The following is a 14,087-nucleotide window of genomic DNA, read 5'->3' as shown; positions in this document are numbered from 1 at the left end:
AGAAACTCAGTTTCATTTGCGTGTAAATCCCAATTGCATTTGAGCTGTTAAAGCAAAGGTTTCTTTCTCAGTCCAAGTGTTATTCACATCATTTTTAGTTTTTGTGCTGAGATTTTTTTGTGCTGTTTTTTCTTTCATCCTATGTAGTGCAGAATGACAAACATACAACACGAATGTCTGTCAGCTTTATTCTTCTAAAAACAAATGTAGAAAAAGTGTGAGAATGTTTATTAGAATTTAACTTTGATGTAAAAATTCATTTAGAAACTTTTGCATGTGTAAAAGACTCTTAAAAATGGATTCTCATAGGTTTGACAACAGTTTTGGTTTTTAATCTTTAGTTAAATTTGCATTACTTGACACCATCTTTGTTAATGTTAGGCTGGTTTAAGAGAAAGGCTTCCTACATGCTGTGCTGCTGTATCAATGTTTCCCACAGAGTGCCAGAGAACATCTGTCCTTTCTTAACAATATTCATCAAAAATCATCAAAAATCAGCTGCTGATCTGTGGAGGTACTCCAGTTCCACAGTCTTGGCCTGCAGCTGGTGACAGCGTTCATCGTTCTGCTCTGCAGCATTTCAGTTCAATCCAGGCTCATTTACGTGGCACCAATTTTAACAACCTAAAGTGGAAAGCCCCAACAATCAAGCGACCCCCTATAAGCAAGTACTTTGTGACGTTAGACAGAAAAAAACTCCCTCTTAGCAGGAAGAAACCTCCAGCTGAACCAGGCTCAGGGAGGGGAGGTCATCTGCCATGACTAGTTAGGAGTGAGGGGAGGGAGAAAAGAAAAAGAGCTTCCAGCTGTGAGTGCTGATTAGAGTGGCCATCCAGTTCACAGGGGATCTTCAGAGCACAAAAAGGCTTCTGATGCAGTCCAGCTGCAGTGGATTGAAGTGCGCCTGATATCGGAGGAGAGACCTGAGACAGTTGATTGATGCTGAGGACTGTTTTCGGGATTCAGCAGGAGGCTAGCAGACTGAAGACTGACTGAACTTTCAAAATAAGAGTTTGGAGAGTAGTAGATAATAACTTTGTCTTTGATGGCTTTAGAATGAGAACAGATAGCACAATACATTTGTATAAATATAATTTTATGGCTTTGGGTGCCAAAATGAATTAAATAAAAACATCACTAAATAATTAATTTAATGTCATTAGTTAATTAAATGTTTCATTGATTAACACTGAATATTAAATATATAAACAAATTCATTTCTTTTAAAATATTAAACAAATTTATTTTAATTGATAACACAATTAATTATTTAATGATGCCCTCCATACATTATGTGGGAAACTGTATATGATAACATGCCGATGCTTCATCGTTCTCACAGGCTAGCACTAGATAATATCTATTGAATGTGTTACATCATCTAATTCTGTATATTTATCATGACTGTGTTTAATAGCAACATGCATGTTCTGTCAGTAACGTGGTTCACATTGTAGTCGGTATGGTTTAGAAGAGATGTTCTGGATACAAAACAGTGAATAAAATGATCAAATGTCAAACTCCTCTTCATTTATAACAACACAAAGTCAAAATCATTTTTGGAAAAAACAAAACGAAAACAGGAGATTTTTATTCAACTTAAAAATCAGACAGGCACAGCATCTGTCTGAGCAAACACGCACACAGACAGAGTGTCTACTGTAACACTGAATGCAGGACAGTCACAACAATGGAGGTGAGGAGGTGTGAATTGTGGCACAGCTCAAGTTAAGACAGCAAACATGGAGGCTTTTAAATGAACTCGTACTTCACTACCTGTCATTTTTCCTTTAAACAGCTCATAGGTCTGAAGAGACGCTCAGCGCCTCTCTTTCGTTAAACTGGGCCTATCTGCGGACTCACAGGAAGCCATCATTAAAAACTCCTATCAAGTAAAGCACACAATTACTTCTTGGTGGCAACCTTCGCCGTTCGAAGATCACACTAAGTCGTCTTTCAGTTTGCATTTTATGTACAGACACAAAGACATTATTCTCTATTATATCACCTCTTCTTTTATATTAATAATAAATAACATCTATGCAAACACCCTATAGGAATTCATTAGTGCGCCCCCTTTTTTTCTTAAATCAGCAACTCTGTATTAAGTCACATATTTACAATTCCAGAATGAGGCTATACAAAGACAAGATCCACAGCTCCATCACCGGTATGGACTCTTTAGAAACATTTCAGCGCAATGATTAAGGAATGCTTCACTTGCAAGCTTAATATTCTGGAAATACTGTTTGATCATAGGAGGTACCTGACTTCAGCAAAACCTGAAATACTTAAATGACTTCAACTTCGCCTGGTAACCTAAATATATATATGTATACTAAGAAAATAAATTTGTGAAAGTGCTCATTTAAATGCAGGGAGAAGGGCAACCTGCAGTGCCTTTAAAGGTGGAGTTTTGTTTTAAACACAGAAATCTGTGTTTACATTCAGTGTTTCCTACAAAAATCAAATCCCTCATCATAAAATAAACTCAAAGTTGCCTTTTTATATATATATATATATATATATATATATATTTTATGAGTGTCATGTTACTCCTGTGTGCAGAAAACAAACAAAACTACCGAGTATCAAATCCACAGTGCTACTGAGAAGCTCCACAGGTTGTCTCAAAATGAAAATCCTACAAATAATCAAACATTTTATTTATATAATTCATTTTTTTTAAAAATCCATAAAATCCTGACTTTTTTGTTGGGTTTTTCGCGTGAGATGCCATCACTGCTATTCACTGATTTAGCTACAGATGTGGCTATCATTACGCTGAGTCGAAAACACACCATAGTTTTATATAAATGTAGCTAGCAGAGTTTTAAGCAATACAGCAACAAAGGCTTTAACACGTTATTAGCATTGGCCTTGATTTTCCCATAATGCAGCTGTGTGAGTACTTCTGATTGTCTGAGCCTGAAACAAATAAACTTCTCTGCTTCTTAAAAAAAAAAAAAAAAAAAAAAAAGAGAGAGATCAGTCAGCAAGTACGAAACATTGCTCTATCTTGTACGGGACACCAGCTTGTCGAGTGTCTCATTTGTTTCTACGGTATTTTAAAACATCGTCAAAGGCAACTCTGTTACCCAGAAGAGCCACTGGCCCTGTTTTCTGATTGCTAGCCATACCTCAGGAACATAAATATTAGGAGGGACGAGTTCACTTCACAGCAGGAGTGTCACTATAGTCCGAGACGGACATAAGAGTGCTTCAGGTGTAACATCACAGTCCCAAACACAGTTTCACACACACACAGCAAACACACAAACAGAGCACTCTTACTCATGTTTTTCAGGCATTTATCCACCTGCTTCGTTTGCTCAGTATCTTGTTACTGCTGGCTCAATGACCCTGTAAGCTCCTCAGCTCCTTTTTCTTCTTGCATGACGCTTTCAGTTTAAAAATAATACTAATAATAATAATACAGAATTATCCTCTTACAGTTCTTTCCATTCTCTTGCGGCACAAAACTTTTGCTCTTCAGGATTTGAGGCCCATTCGAGCCATCAGCTGTTCATACACAGTCCAAGCCATGGCAGCCATGAGAGTGCGTCGAAGAGACCTGGGCACAGCTCCACGAAAAAACCCAGCCATGCCGTGCTCCTGGAGGAAAGGCCAGAGCAGTAATCCTCAGTTAGATGTTATATAATAGTGAAAGTAAGTGCTTCTTACTGAAAAACACAACAAGAACGTGAGTACATACCATGTAGATGCGGCGAACTGCACCTGCTGTGCTACAGTGGGAGGGTCTGACTTGAATGTGAGTCTTCACTACATCTGCAGGCTGCGTTACTACTGATGCCATGACACCCGCAATCACCCCACAGCTGAAGTTCACCAGCGGGGCGTAGGGCGCCGAGGTCACCTCTGAGAGAAGAGAACCCGAGGATGTCAGATGATTTAAATAAAAACAATCAGTCAATCCACAGAAAGAGAAATACGTGGAAAACACTAAAAATCAGTTTCACAAAGAGCTGCGATGATTCATTGAGTAACTCGATTTATAAAGAATATTCGACACAAATTTTTTGCTGTGATGTTTTAATGTTTAATCCAAAACTCTGTAGCGCTCAGCTGTCACCGTGTAAGCGCGAGCATTTCACCACATTTTTATTGGCATGTAAATACAGTGAGAGGGTGGACGTTTTTGACAGATGTTGTTTTCGGGTAAAATACTAAAAATATTGCAGTTTCTAAAAATGTTAAACCATGAAGCAGTTTTGAAGACCTGTGCTTTTGTCTTTTGAATATATATTATTGCTCATTAATAAGACAAAAGTATTTATAAGTATTTAAAGTGTGGACGGGTATTTTGAGAATGGCTGCCTTATCCCATTACTCGATTAATCGATACTCAGTTATTTAAATGTTTGATAGTGGCAGCCCTAATGTACATCACCAATTTACTTGGCCACACCCCTAATAGTAGCTTGCAATTACAAGGCAAGAACCCATTTTTAGACAGTAATTACAAGTTACTATTAGGAGAAATGGGATGCTCTATAATGCAGGCCTCCCATCATCTTAATAATACTGTTTAATTACAGAGTAAGAAGGGGAAATAGGATATTCTATATTAAAGCCTTCACTCCTAATAGTAACTTGCAATTACCATGTAAGAACCCCTTTTGCACATTGCAATTAAAAGCCCTCGCATCCCCTCAATGATACTGTGCAACTACAACAAGAGACAGAAGTTAGGTTACACAATAATACAACATGAACCTCTAATATTACTACATAATTAGAATTTACAAAAGGAAAACAACCTTCTTTCTTACAATATACTCACAGTATAATTATTGTTACTCAGTTTTTTTCTCTCTACCTACATTTTAAGCATTCACCATAAACCATTTAATTTGTTTACATGGTAAAAGTTGGAAAACTATATCAGAGCTGTATTATGAAGCGCTACCAAGACATCAGTGCTCACAGTGAGGGTTTTCCACGACATGTTGCTTCATATGTTTTACATCAAGTGCTTTTAGCACAAAAAAAATGTGTGAAATGGAAAGGAATTGTGAAAATGGGAATGCATCAAGTTCAGGATTTTTGCTTATAATTAAATAAAAGCTCTCTTATTCAGAAGGGGCCGTCACAGCAGGCATCTCCGCATATTTTGATTGGGTCGATTTTTACCCTGGATGGTCTTCCTGACACAACCACAAAGGGATTTGTGTCTGCTCCCAAGACTGAATCGAGGATCTTTCGTGTGTTATGTGAATGTAGAAACTGCTACACGATGGAGGGACTTGTCAAAGAAAATAAAGTACTTTCTCTAATGGTTCATATAAGCTGGGTTACCTTCTGCGCTGGACGTGAATAAATGTGATTGTTACTTTTTGAGGCCTTGGCACTTGGCATTAGTCCTGTGCAGCATACAGCTGCTTGCACATATGTATGCAGAATTTTTGCCACCCAATTTACTTCTTCAGTCATTCATTATCAGTCTGACAGTGTTTAAGTCTGTGCCCAGCTTTAGTGATTTTGCTCACAGAACATACTGTACAAGCACTAAACCCACCCGATTGATTTTCTGCACAAGCGTTAAAACACTAATGCAAATTTCTGCTCAGCAGGTGTACAAAACATAACTCTTCACATTTTTCTTCACCTCCATTTTGATCTGCTGACTGAGCGTGACTCTCACCTTGAGGCAGCGCTCTCTTGGCCTGGCTGTAAAACATGACGTAGATGCCGGAGAAAGGAGCATCACGGAGCAGCGTGGCAGTCAGCCCAGAAAACAGAGCTCTGATTCCCTCCGTCTCATACATACTCCTCAGAGCACCGGGCACACTCGCATAACTGTAAAAGCCACTCTGAAAAACACAGAAAAATTGAAATGAAATGTCTTTAATCACGCGGTTGACTGAGTGACAATAGGAGTAAATGTCTGCCTTTGTATCCACACTGTGTGTCTCCACAGAAAAGAGGGTCATAATAAAATGGAGCAAAAACCTCTGACTAAAAGCAGTTCCACAACAACAGGTGTGAGAAGATTAGTAGATATTTCATCTTTGACCATCTGGCGTCAGAGTCTGTTAGCTGGTAGATACCTCGAAGCGCGTCTTGATGACTGTGAATGGTAACATGCAGACTCCGGCCACAGCTCTGGCACCCGCTCCGAGCAGAACAGCCTCGCCAGCGTTGGGAGCTCGGTCCAGGAAGAAGTGCTGCTTCAGGGAGTAGAAGGTGCTGAAGTAGATACCCACCCCAGGGATGCAGCGCACAAATGACTGCAGAGGGAGAAGTAACAGTTTTTGCTGTCTTGGTTAAAAAGAAAGGCAATTAAAGGATGAAGTGAATATCAGGCAGTAAACATTTTTACCTTAACAGTAAAAAATATGCATATATATCGTCACATTTTAATCTGTTTCATTGTATCTGTTTCTTAGAGGGGAGTATGCGCTATGAGTTTGAGTGTTGGTGGGAGAATAAAATTTCTAAGGTAAAGACCATACAATCACTTGGCGACAGTGGGAAGGAAAAACTCCCTTTCAAAAGGAAGAAACCTCTGGTAGAACCAGGCTCAGGGGAGGGGCAGCCATCTGCGTACAAACGTGCAACAAACAGGATTTGTTGTAAATAATGAAAACGGTGCTTTCAGTTGCTCACCGGTGAAACACCCTTCCACAGACTGAAGAACTTCTCTGTCCTAATAACATTGATGAAAACGCTAAACATTCCCACCTTGGGTGCGCTGCAAGACAAAATTTTGAAATCAATACAAACAAATTAAATTGTTCAAACAATAAAAAACATAACACACTACTGTGCAAAAACACTTAAGCCCCCTTTAATTTATATTTTGCTTCCAAGGAGCCGGGCTTTCTGAAGGTCTTCCAAAGTTTTTTAATTGGAAATATTTTTTTTGGGTTTGTTAAGCCACTTAACATTGACCTATGAGTCGAGCATAAAATAAGACACGTAACTCAAAGGATGAACCAGTGTTGTGGCTACAAACAAACAACTATATTAAGAGCAGCCTGTCATAAAAACACGTCATTTGTTCCCATTTTCTTTACTTAAATCTAGAGACCACAGTTTGACAGGCATGAAACACTATTTTTGCACCAAGAAGGTGATTGGCAAAAAGCTATTCTATTAGCTGAAAATTCGGCATGTTCAGCGTGATGTGCTCTTAGGAAAAATGGATTGGCCTCCCCAGAGCCCAGACCTCAGCAGTGACCTCAACCTTAACAGAGAACAGAATGAAGGGCAGCCAACATTCTTGAAGAAGCCTGGAGAATTAGCCCTGAAGACTACTGAAAGAAATGACAAGAAAATTTGCCCAGGAGAGTTCAGAGTTCAGCAGCTAAATCAAATATTGACTTTCAAGTCATTAGAACTGTACAAACTATTTCCATACACTGCTGCACTAGTTTCCAATTTTCAAAGCAAAACATAAATAAATGAGGGGTGGCCCAAAACTTTTGCACAGTACTGTAAACACTCAAAGACATGCTGACAATAAATGGTTATAGCTGTGGTGAATCGCTATTGTGAAATCAATTACCACAGAAATTATCCTTCTGGAGCTCTGTGCTAAAGAAAGACCTCCACATGTGAAATAAATAAAAATCCACTTTTAGATGTTTACATTTCCTGTTCTCAGTGGAGGTAATTGCAACCCAGCATCCTGACAGTATGATTACATGCTGCTGGTGTGACTAATTGCCCCATATGGGTCATACCAAGAGACTGAGGCTGGCACTGCCAGCAAATTTTGTCCTCTTATGCTTTGTATGTGTGTGTGAGTGGGTTAAAGTCAGAAAAAGAGAGGGGGGGAGAAAAAAGGATAATATCAGAGGCATGCTGATGTACACGTGTCTAATGTACATGCAGCTGAAATGTTCTCACTGTGTTTGTCTGTGTGAATGTGTGCGCACACACCCGGGCTTGGCATTGTTCTGCAGAGTCTGCAGTCGTGTCTTCACCAGATCCAAAGGCTGGAAGAGGAGTGTAGAGCAGGTGCCACTGAGGGAGCCACACATAAAGGCTTTGAGAGCTGGGTGAGCCTGAGGACAACGACAGACACAAAGAGGGACGATGGAGACCGACAGAGAGACGAGGAAAAGAAAGGATGGGAGAAAACCAATGAGAGGACAAGCGAGAAAAGTGACATGAGAAAGAAATGGTGGACCAGAAAAGAGGACAGAGACAGAAAACACACAAGAAGGGAGATAAAGGAGAAAGAAATGTAAAGGATTAGTCACAGCGTAAAGAGGATAACGAGAAAAATACGCCGTTCAGCATCTTCTTCACCACTGGTCACCTCTTGTTGAATGCCAGAGAAATCTGTATGCATCCATTTTCAAACACTATGCATAAAAACAGCTTGACAAAGCAAAAAAAAAAAAAAAAAAAAAATCATATCATAAATATACATGAATTGGGCTTAGGATTAAAATCTAAATATGTTTGTGTGACATTTCCACTGCAGTAAAACACCCTGTAGCACAGAGCAGAGGCCAGGTTCCTACACAGTGGAGATGATGGAGATGTGTAGAGACAGTTTACTCACTCACTCACAGACGCGCACACACACACAGACACACAGGCTGTTGCACAGAATTAAAGTGAGACTCAACATTATCAGTGGGTACATGCCTTGTAGACAAATAGGCAGCCAGAATGTGGCACGCAGACAGGGGCTAAATTTAGCTGCACCTGAAGGTAAACTATTAAACAGAAATTCTATCAATTGGCAAAAATAAATAAATATTCCAACAACAATAACAAACCACAAATCATCATAATCAGCATTCTATACGTTGCCTTTACATACACACACACGAGACACTTGAAATCACACGTTAAGCACAAAGATGCTGTCCTACCTTCCCCGGGTTGCCCGGGGCTCTGCTCTGAGAATCCTGTTTTTCCTGCATTTTGCCCTCTTTCACCTCCCTCTATCTGTGATGCTGCTCTTACAAATAACATATTATAAAATAAACCTCCATCTCTTACAAACCTTCCCCTCGCTCGCTCGCTCGCTCTCGCCAACCTACAATGGCTTTCTCCTGCTTCCCGTCCTCCCTCCCTCCCCCCGTTTCAGCAGCCAAAGCAGAAGCTTAATCTAGCCCGCGTTTTTCTACGGGCTTCTATCTTTATCTTTCAGACACACACTCACACGTCTGTATTTGGTGCTCGCCCCTCTGTATAGCTCAGTGCTAAACTGCATCTTTTTCAAATAGCATGAGTCATGGAGCGGTTCACGTGGACTTTACATTTAGGTCAATCATAAGGATGCTAGTTTTAGTTTTAACAAGAGAAAATATGAAGCTATACACTCACCAGCCACTTTATTAGGTATAACTGTTCAACTGCTTGTTAATGCAAATATTTAATCCAATTAATGTAAACATGGTCAAGATGACCTGCTGAAGTTCAAAAGATAGGGAAGAAAGATCATTTAAGTGACTTTCAACATGACACTGCTGTTGGTGGCCTGAGGATTTCAGAAAATGCTGATCTACTGGGATTTTCCTACACAGTCATCTCCAGGGTTTATAGAGAATGGTCCAAAACAAAGGAAAACAAATCCAGTGTGTGACAGCAAAAATGCCTTCCTGGTGTCAGAGGTCAGAGAACAATGGCCACACTGCTTTGAGCTTTAACTAAAGCAACAGTAACTCAGATAACTCCTCGTTACAACCCAAGTATGCAAAAGAGCATCTCTGACCAAACAACAGGTCAAACCTTGACGCAGATGGGCTACAGCAGCAGAAGATCACAATAGTGCCAGTCCAGAGATAAGGAAACAGGAAACTGAGGCTACAATTCACATGGGCGTCAATTTGCACCAATACTGGACAATAAACGATTGACGAAATTCAATTCAATTCAATTTTATTCTAAGAGTTGCCTCAAGGCGCTTTACATTGTAAAGTAAGGACCCTACAATAATAATGAGAAAATAGAGAAAACCCCAACAATCAAGTCGAGCACCTATGAGCAAGCGCTTTGGCAACAGTGGGAAGAAAAAACTCCCTCCTAACAGGAAGAAACCTCTGGAAGAACCATGTCATCTGGTTGGATGAGTCTCAATTTCTGCTGTCAGATTTGGATAGTAGGGTTAGAAAATGGTGTAAACGACATAAAAGCATGCTGTTTCTGGTGTAATGTGTGTTATGTTTTGTGTGGGGGGCACACTTTGGGCCCCTTAGTAGCATCAGAGGACTGTTTAAATGTTACTGCCTATCTGGATATTGTTGCTAAACATGTCCATCACTTCAGCATTACAGTGTATTTTTCTTCTGATGGCTGCTTCAGCAGAAGAACAACAGTAATAAGCAGTGTTGGTCAAGTTACTTGAAAAAAGTAATCAGTTACTAATTACTGATTACCTCCCCCAAAAAGTAATCCCGTTACTTTACTGATTACTTATTTTCAAAAGTAATCAATTACTTAGTTACTTAGTTACTTAGTTACTTTTTAAAAACACGATTTACAACCTGAATAGGTGATAAAGCGATAGATCTTTCAGCCCAATTCTACTTTTTCTGCATAATTCATCATACAAAATGTAATCAAATGGAAAAGTCTCTTTTTAAAACTTGTTTTATTAGTTTTAATCTTTTAACTTTATGCATCAAGCAAAAATTAAATTATATGCAACATTCTCTGACTGGAAGAAATTTGTTTAACATTTAAACCTATTTTCTGCACATTCCAGCACATAAAATAAAATATTTTTTTGTGTTTACACTCACTCTTTCAAATAGATGCAAGTAAAACACAGCAGAAAATAAATAAAATCAAAGACTAGCGGTCCTGTTGCTCTATTTTCACCTGTAAAGCAGGACTGGGGTAGGCGGAGGAGGTTTACCCTGGTGCAGGTGCTGCAGCGGTCAGTGGAAGAATCCGCGAGTTTCTCTGTGAATTTCACATTACGTCGTAGCGCACTCGGTGCTTGCTTGGAAGTTTAGGGGTTTTTTTGCTGTAAAAAGAAGTTTTCTTCCCACGCACAACGGACACTAATGTTTTTGTCACTTTTTATGGAATCAAACTCAAAATAAGGTCAGTACTTCCACGCTTTAAACGCTGCATGCTACACTCTGTCCCGCACTCGATATATTATGATCTGCAGACAGCTGTTGTCACGAACGTCGCACTCGCTTACGTCACTGTCATGAGACATTCTCGCAAAAAATCACGGTTTTAGTAACGCAGTAACGCAGCGTTCCTACGTGAAAGTAACGGTAATCTAATTACCGTTTTTGCAATAGTAATCCCTTACATTACTCGTTACTTGAAAAAAGTAATCAGATTACAGTAACGCGTTACAAGTAACGCGTTACTGCCCATCTCTGGTAATAAGTGTACTGAGGAGGGGTCCACAGTCACCAGATCTCAGTCAAATGGTGTGCTTTTGGGATGTGGTGAAACAGAAGAGTCAGATCACGTCATGTCAGCAAACTCTGGACCAAAATCTCTGAGAAATATTTGCAGCACTTTGTTGGATCTATACACGAAGCTCTGAAAGCGAAGGGTGGCGATAACCCCGTACTAGCGAGGGTGTACCTAATGAAGTTCTTTGTGGGTCTGTACCGTCATACAAGGTGTGCATTTCCGTAGAAATACTGAAAGCTACAATTGAAATGGCATTTCTATAAGTAAGCGACAGACATCACTCATGTTTCCCTGCGCTAAAAATCCCAACTGTTATATGAGGGAAACGTGTCGCATCAGGTAATTGACCGTTTGTCTGCATGCTGTCAATGACAAACATGGCAGCACTCACCGCTCCCAACTCCATCTTTGAGCCGGATGCTGAGCCGGACGGGTCCAGTTTCTCCCGTGCTGCCGCCGCCGTTTTGAAACCGGTTAGGTTAGGCCACAGTGGATTCAAACTGGAGAAATCAGATGGCAGCTATGAGTCACATTTCAAAACATTGAGGTTGCCGGTGTAGCGGCTAATTTAGCTGGCTAGCTAGCTGTGGTAAGGTGAAGTTAGGACATCGGCCAACATTCACAAGCCAGCTGTTCTTAAGTCATATAACTGCCTTAAAGAGACCAAAGATGTGAGCTCCAACAGGCAGATTAGTTTCAGATATTCAGAAAAAGTCACTCAAACACATCTAGCGACTAGCTAGCCTGGTAACGTAGCATGCTAGCTCCTCTTACCTGATGTTGCAGTGTGTCAGGGATCGCTGGAGGTGACAGCCACCGCTGTTAGCTGAAGAAAGTCCATATTTTGTATTTACTGCAATAGTCTGAAAACATTTCCTTTAACCCAGCGTCACCTTTAACACTTTAACGCCGCCTGGCAGGGCTAGCTCAACGACGTTAGTGTTAGCTAGCCAACTTCGTGAGTTGTGCGAAATAAAATGTAACGCTAACACGTCGGAGTGTGAGTCCCAAATAAACCGGGTGTGTCTTCAGTCAGACCACAATCACTAAACTCGGGAGTGGTGATACGCGAATCATCACATGTACGTGCTGCGGCTGTTAGTGAGCGCCCGGTAAAGTTCACCTCCAGGGCAAAGCCGACACACACAACTAGGGTGTGTGTGCGTGCGTGTGTTGTCAAACTGGTTATGTATCAAGGTCAGTGTGGCAGATATCCATCTTTTTTTCTTATTGAGCTCCTTTATTTGACTTTTTCTACATAACTGAGTTTATCTGCTTACAGTGATTTATCATTTATTTATCTATTTCTGTCACATTCACTTTTATTTGGCTATAATTGTATTTCGGCCGTTTTGCTATAGCAGAACGTATCATTTACGTATGAAAACAGTTTGCCGGTTTTATACGTAAATGATTAAATATTCGAATTATTTAAACATAGATAATTTGAATATCTCCTCCTAGTTTTTATTTTAGAGCACAAACCAGGACATGCATGCACTGTAAAATGTAAGTTTCTGCATTTCTGACAATAGCCTCAAGATGGCGCTGCTGTTCAACAGAAGATCAACATTGCAACATCAACAAGGTTGGCACTCTGAGAAGCTCTTTTTATACCCAATCATGTTGCCAATTAACCTAATTAGTGTTAATGGGTCTTCCAGGTCTTCGTTATGCTCAAATTTACTTTTTCCAGCCTCTTATTGCTACTTGTCCCAACTTTTTTGGGATTTGTTGACATCGTGAAATTTTGAATCAACATATTTTTCCTTTAAAATGATACATTTTCTCGGATTAAACTTTTGATCTGTCACCTACGTTCTATTCTGAATAAAATGTTGACATTTGCCATCTCCACATCATTGCATTCAGTTTTTATTCACAATTTGTTTAGTGTCCCAACTTTTTTGGAATCCGGTTTGTATTTTCTTTCATTATTATAGGGTTTAGAATAATCACCACTTGATGAGTATACCAGAGGGACAGCTCTGATTGAGCTGTTTAGAGAAAAAGGTAGTGACATGTTGAGACGAGCCATGGTGGAGATATATTTGACAAAGGATTTTGAAGATTGAGCTGCCAGGCAGGAGGAAAAGAGGAAGACCACAGGGAAGGTTCAAGAATGTAGGAGGCAGATGATTTGGGGGGAGGGAGCAGCCAAAGAAGATTTTACAAAAACTTTTTTGACAATCTTTTAAAGGCATCCAATTCCAATAAACACCACCAAGCAAGAGTTAATAGCAGAATAAGCTGTTTGCCATTGGCAAAGGTTTGGCAAGTTTCTCATGGGTGCAACCCACATACTCAAGTCTGCTGCTCAAACAACAAATGTGGCAACATTTACAGGGAAATAACCAGGATTTCCAATAGCATAACATTTATTACCAAAAGCATTATTACAAACTTATAATTGACCAAACCACTTGTGCCAAGTTTAAATGAAAGTAAACTACTTTTGGCAGCCTCCGTACTCACAAGGGGTCACCACAGCAACACAGCTCTGCATGTCTGATTGTGCTGATGAAGGCCACAACAGTGAAATGTGAGCATGGTTGGCCAAAATAACATCTTCCCTGAAGCTTTGCAACTGCTCCTTTGGGTACTTGGAGTACCCAACATGGAGTTGCGCAACATTTTGCCCCCCCCAAAAAACAAACAAACAAACCAACCAAAAAAAACCCCCACCACACACCATGACAAAGAGGAAACACTTTGGA

The 14,087-nt window shown here is 40.0% G+C and overlaps 1 protein-coding gene across 2 annotated transcripts; it reads right to left on the bottom strand.

Annotated features, from left to right (window-relative positions):
- Positions 1-1,555: 1,555 nt before the first annotated feature.
- LOC116310884 (mitochondrial glycine transporter B-like) lies at positions 1,556-12,460 on the bottom strand. Of its 2 annotated transcripts, XM_031727812.2 has the most exons (8): positions 12,145-12,460; positions 11,762-11,870; positions 7,909-8,033; positions 6,631-6,715; positions 6,072-6,251; positions 5,666-5,834; positions 3,716-3,879; positions 1,556-3,615 (listed from the first exon to the last, which is right to left on the bottom strand). In XM_031727812.2, exons 2-8 carry the CDS (start codon positions 11,774-11,776, stop codon positions 3,493-3,495), a joined length of 861 nt encoding a protein of 286 aa, XP_031583672.1. In that variant the 5' UTR covers positions 11,777-11,870; positions 12,145-12,460; the 3' UTR covers positions 1,556-3,492. The 2 variants fall into 2 exon arrangements, with proteins under 2 accessions (XP_031583672.1, XP_039469295.1); XM_039613361.1 differs by lacking the exons at positions 11,762-11,870; positions 12,145-12,460 and adding an exon at positions 8,856-9,607.
- Between the last annotated feature and the right edge of the window lie 1,627 nt (positions 12,461-14,087).

This window comes from Oreochromis aureus, linkage group 6 (assembly GCF_013358895.1).
Source record: "Oreochromis aureus strain Israel breed Guangdong linkage group 6, ZZ_aureus, whole genome shotgun sequence".
NCBI classification, from domain to species: domain Eukaryota; kingdom Metazoa; phylum Chordata; class Actinopteri; order Cichliformes; family Cichlidae; genus Oreochromis; species Oreochromis aureus.
This window is presented reverse-complemented; position numbering and strand designations above follow the sequence as displayed.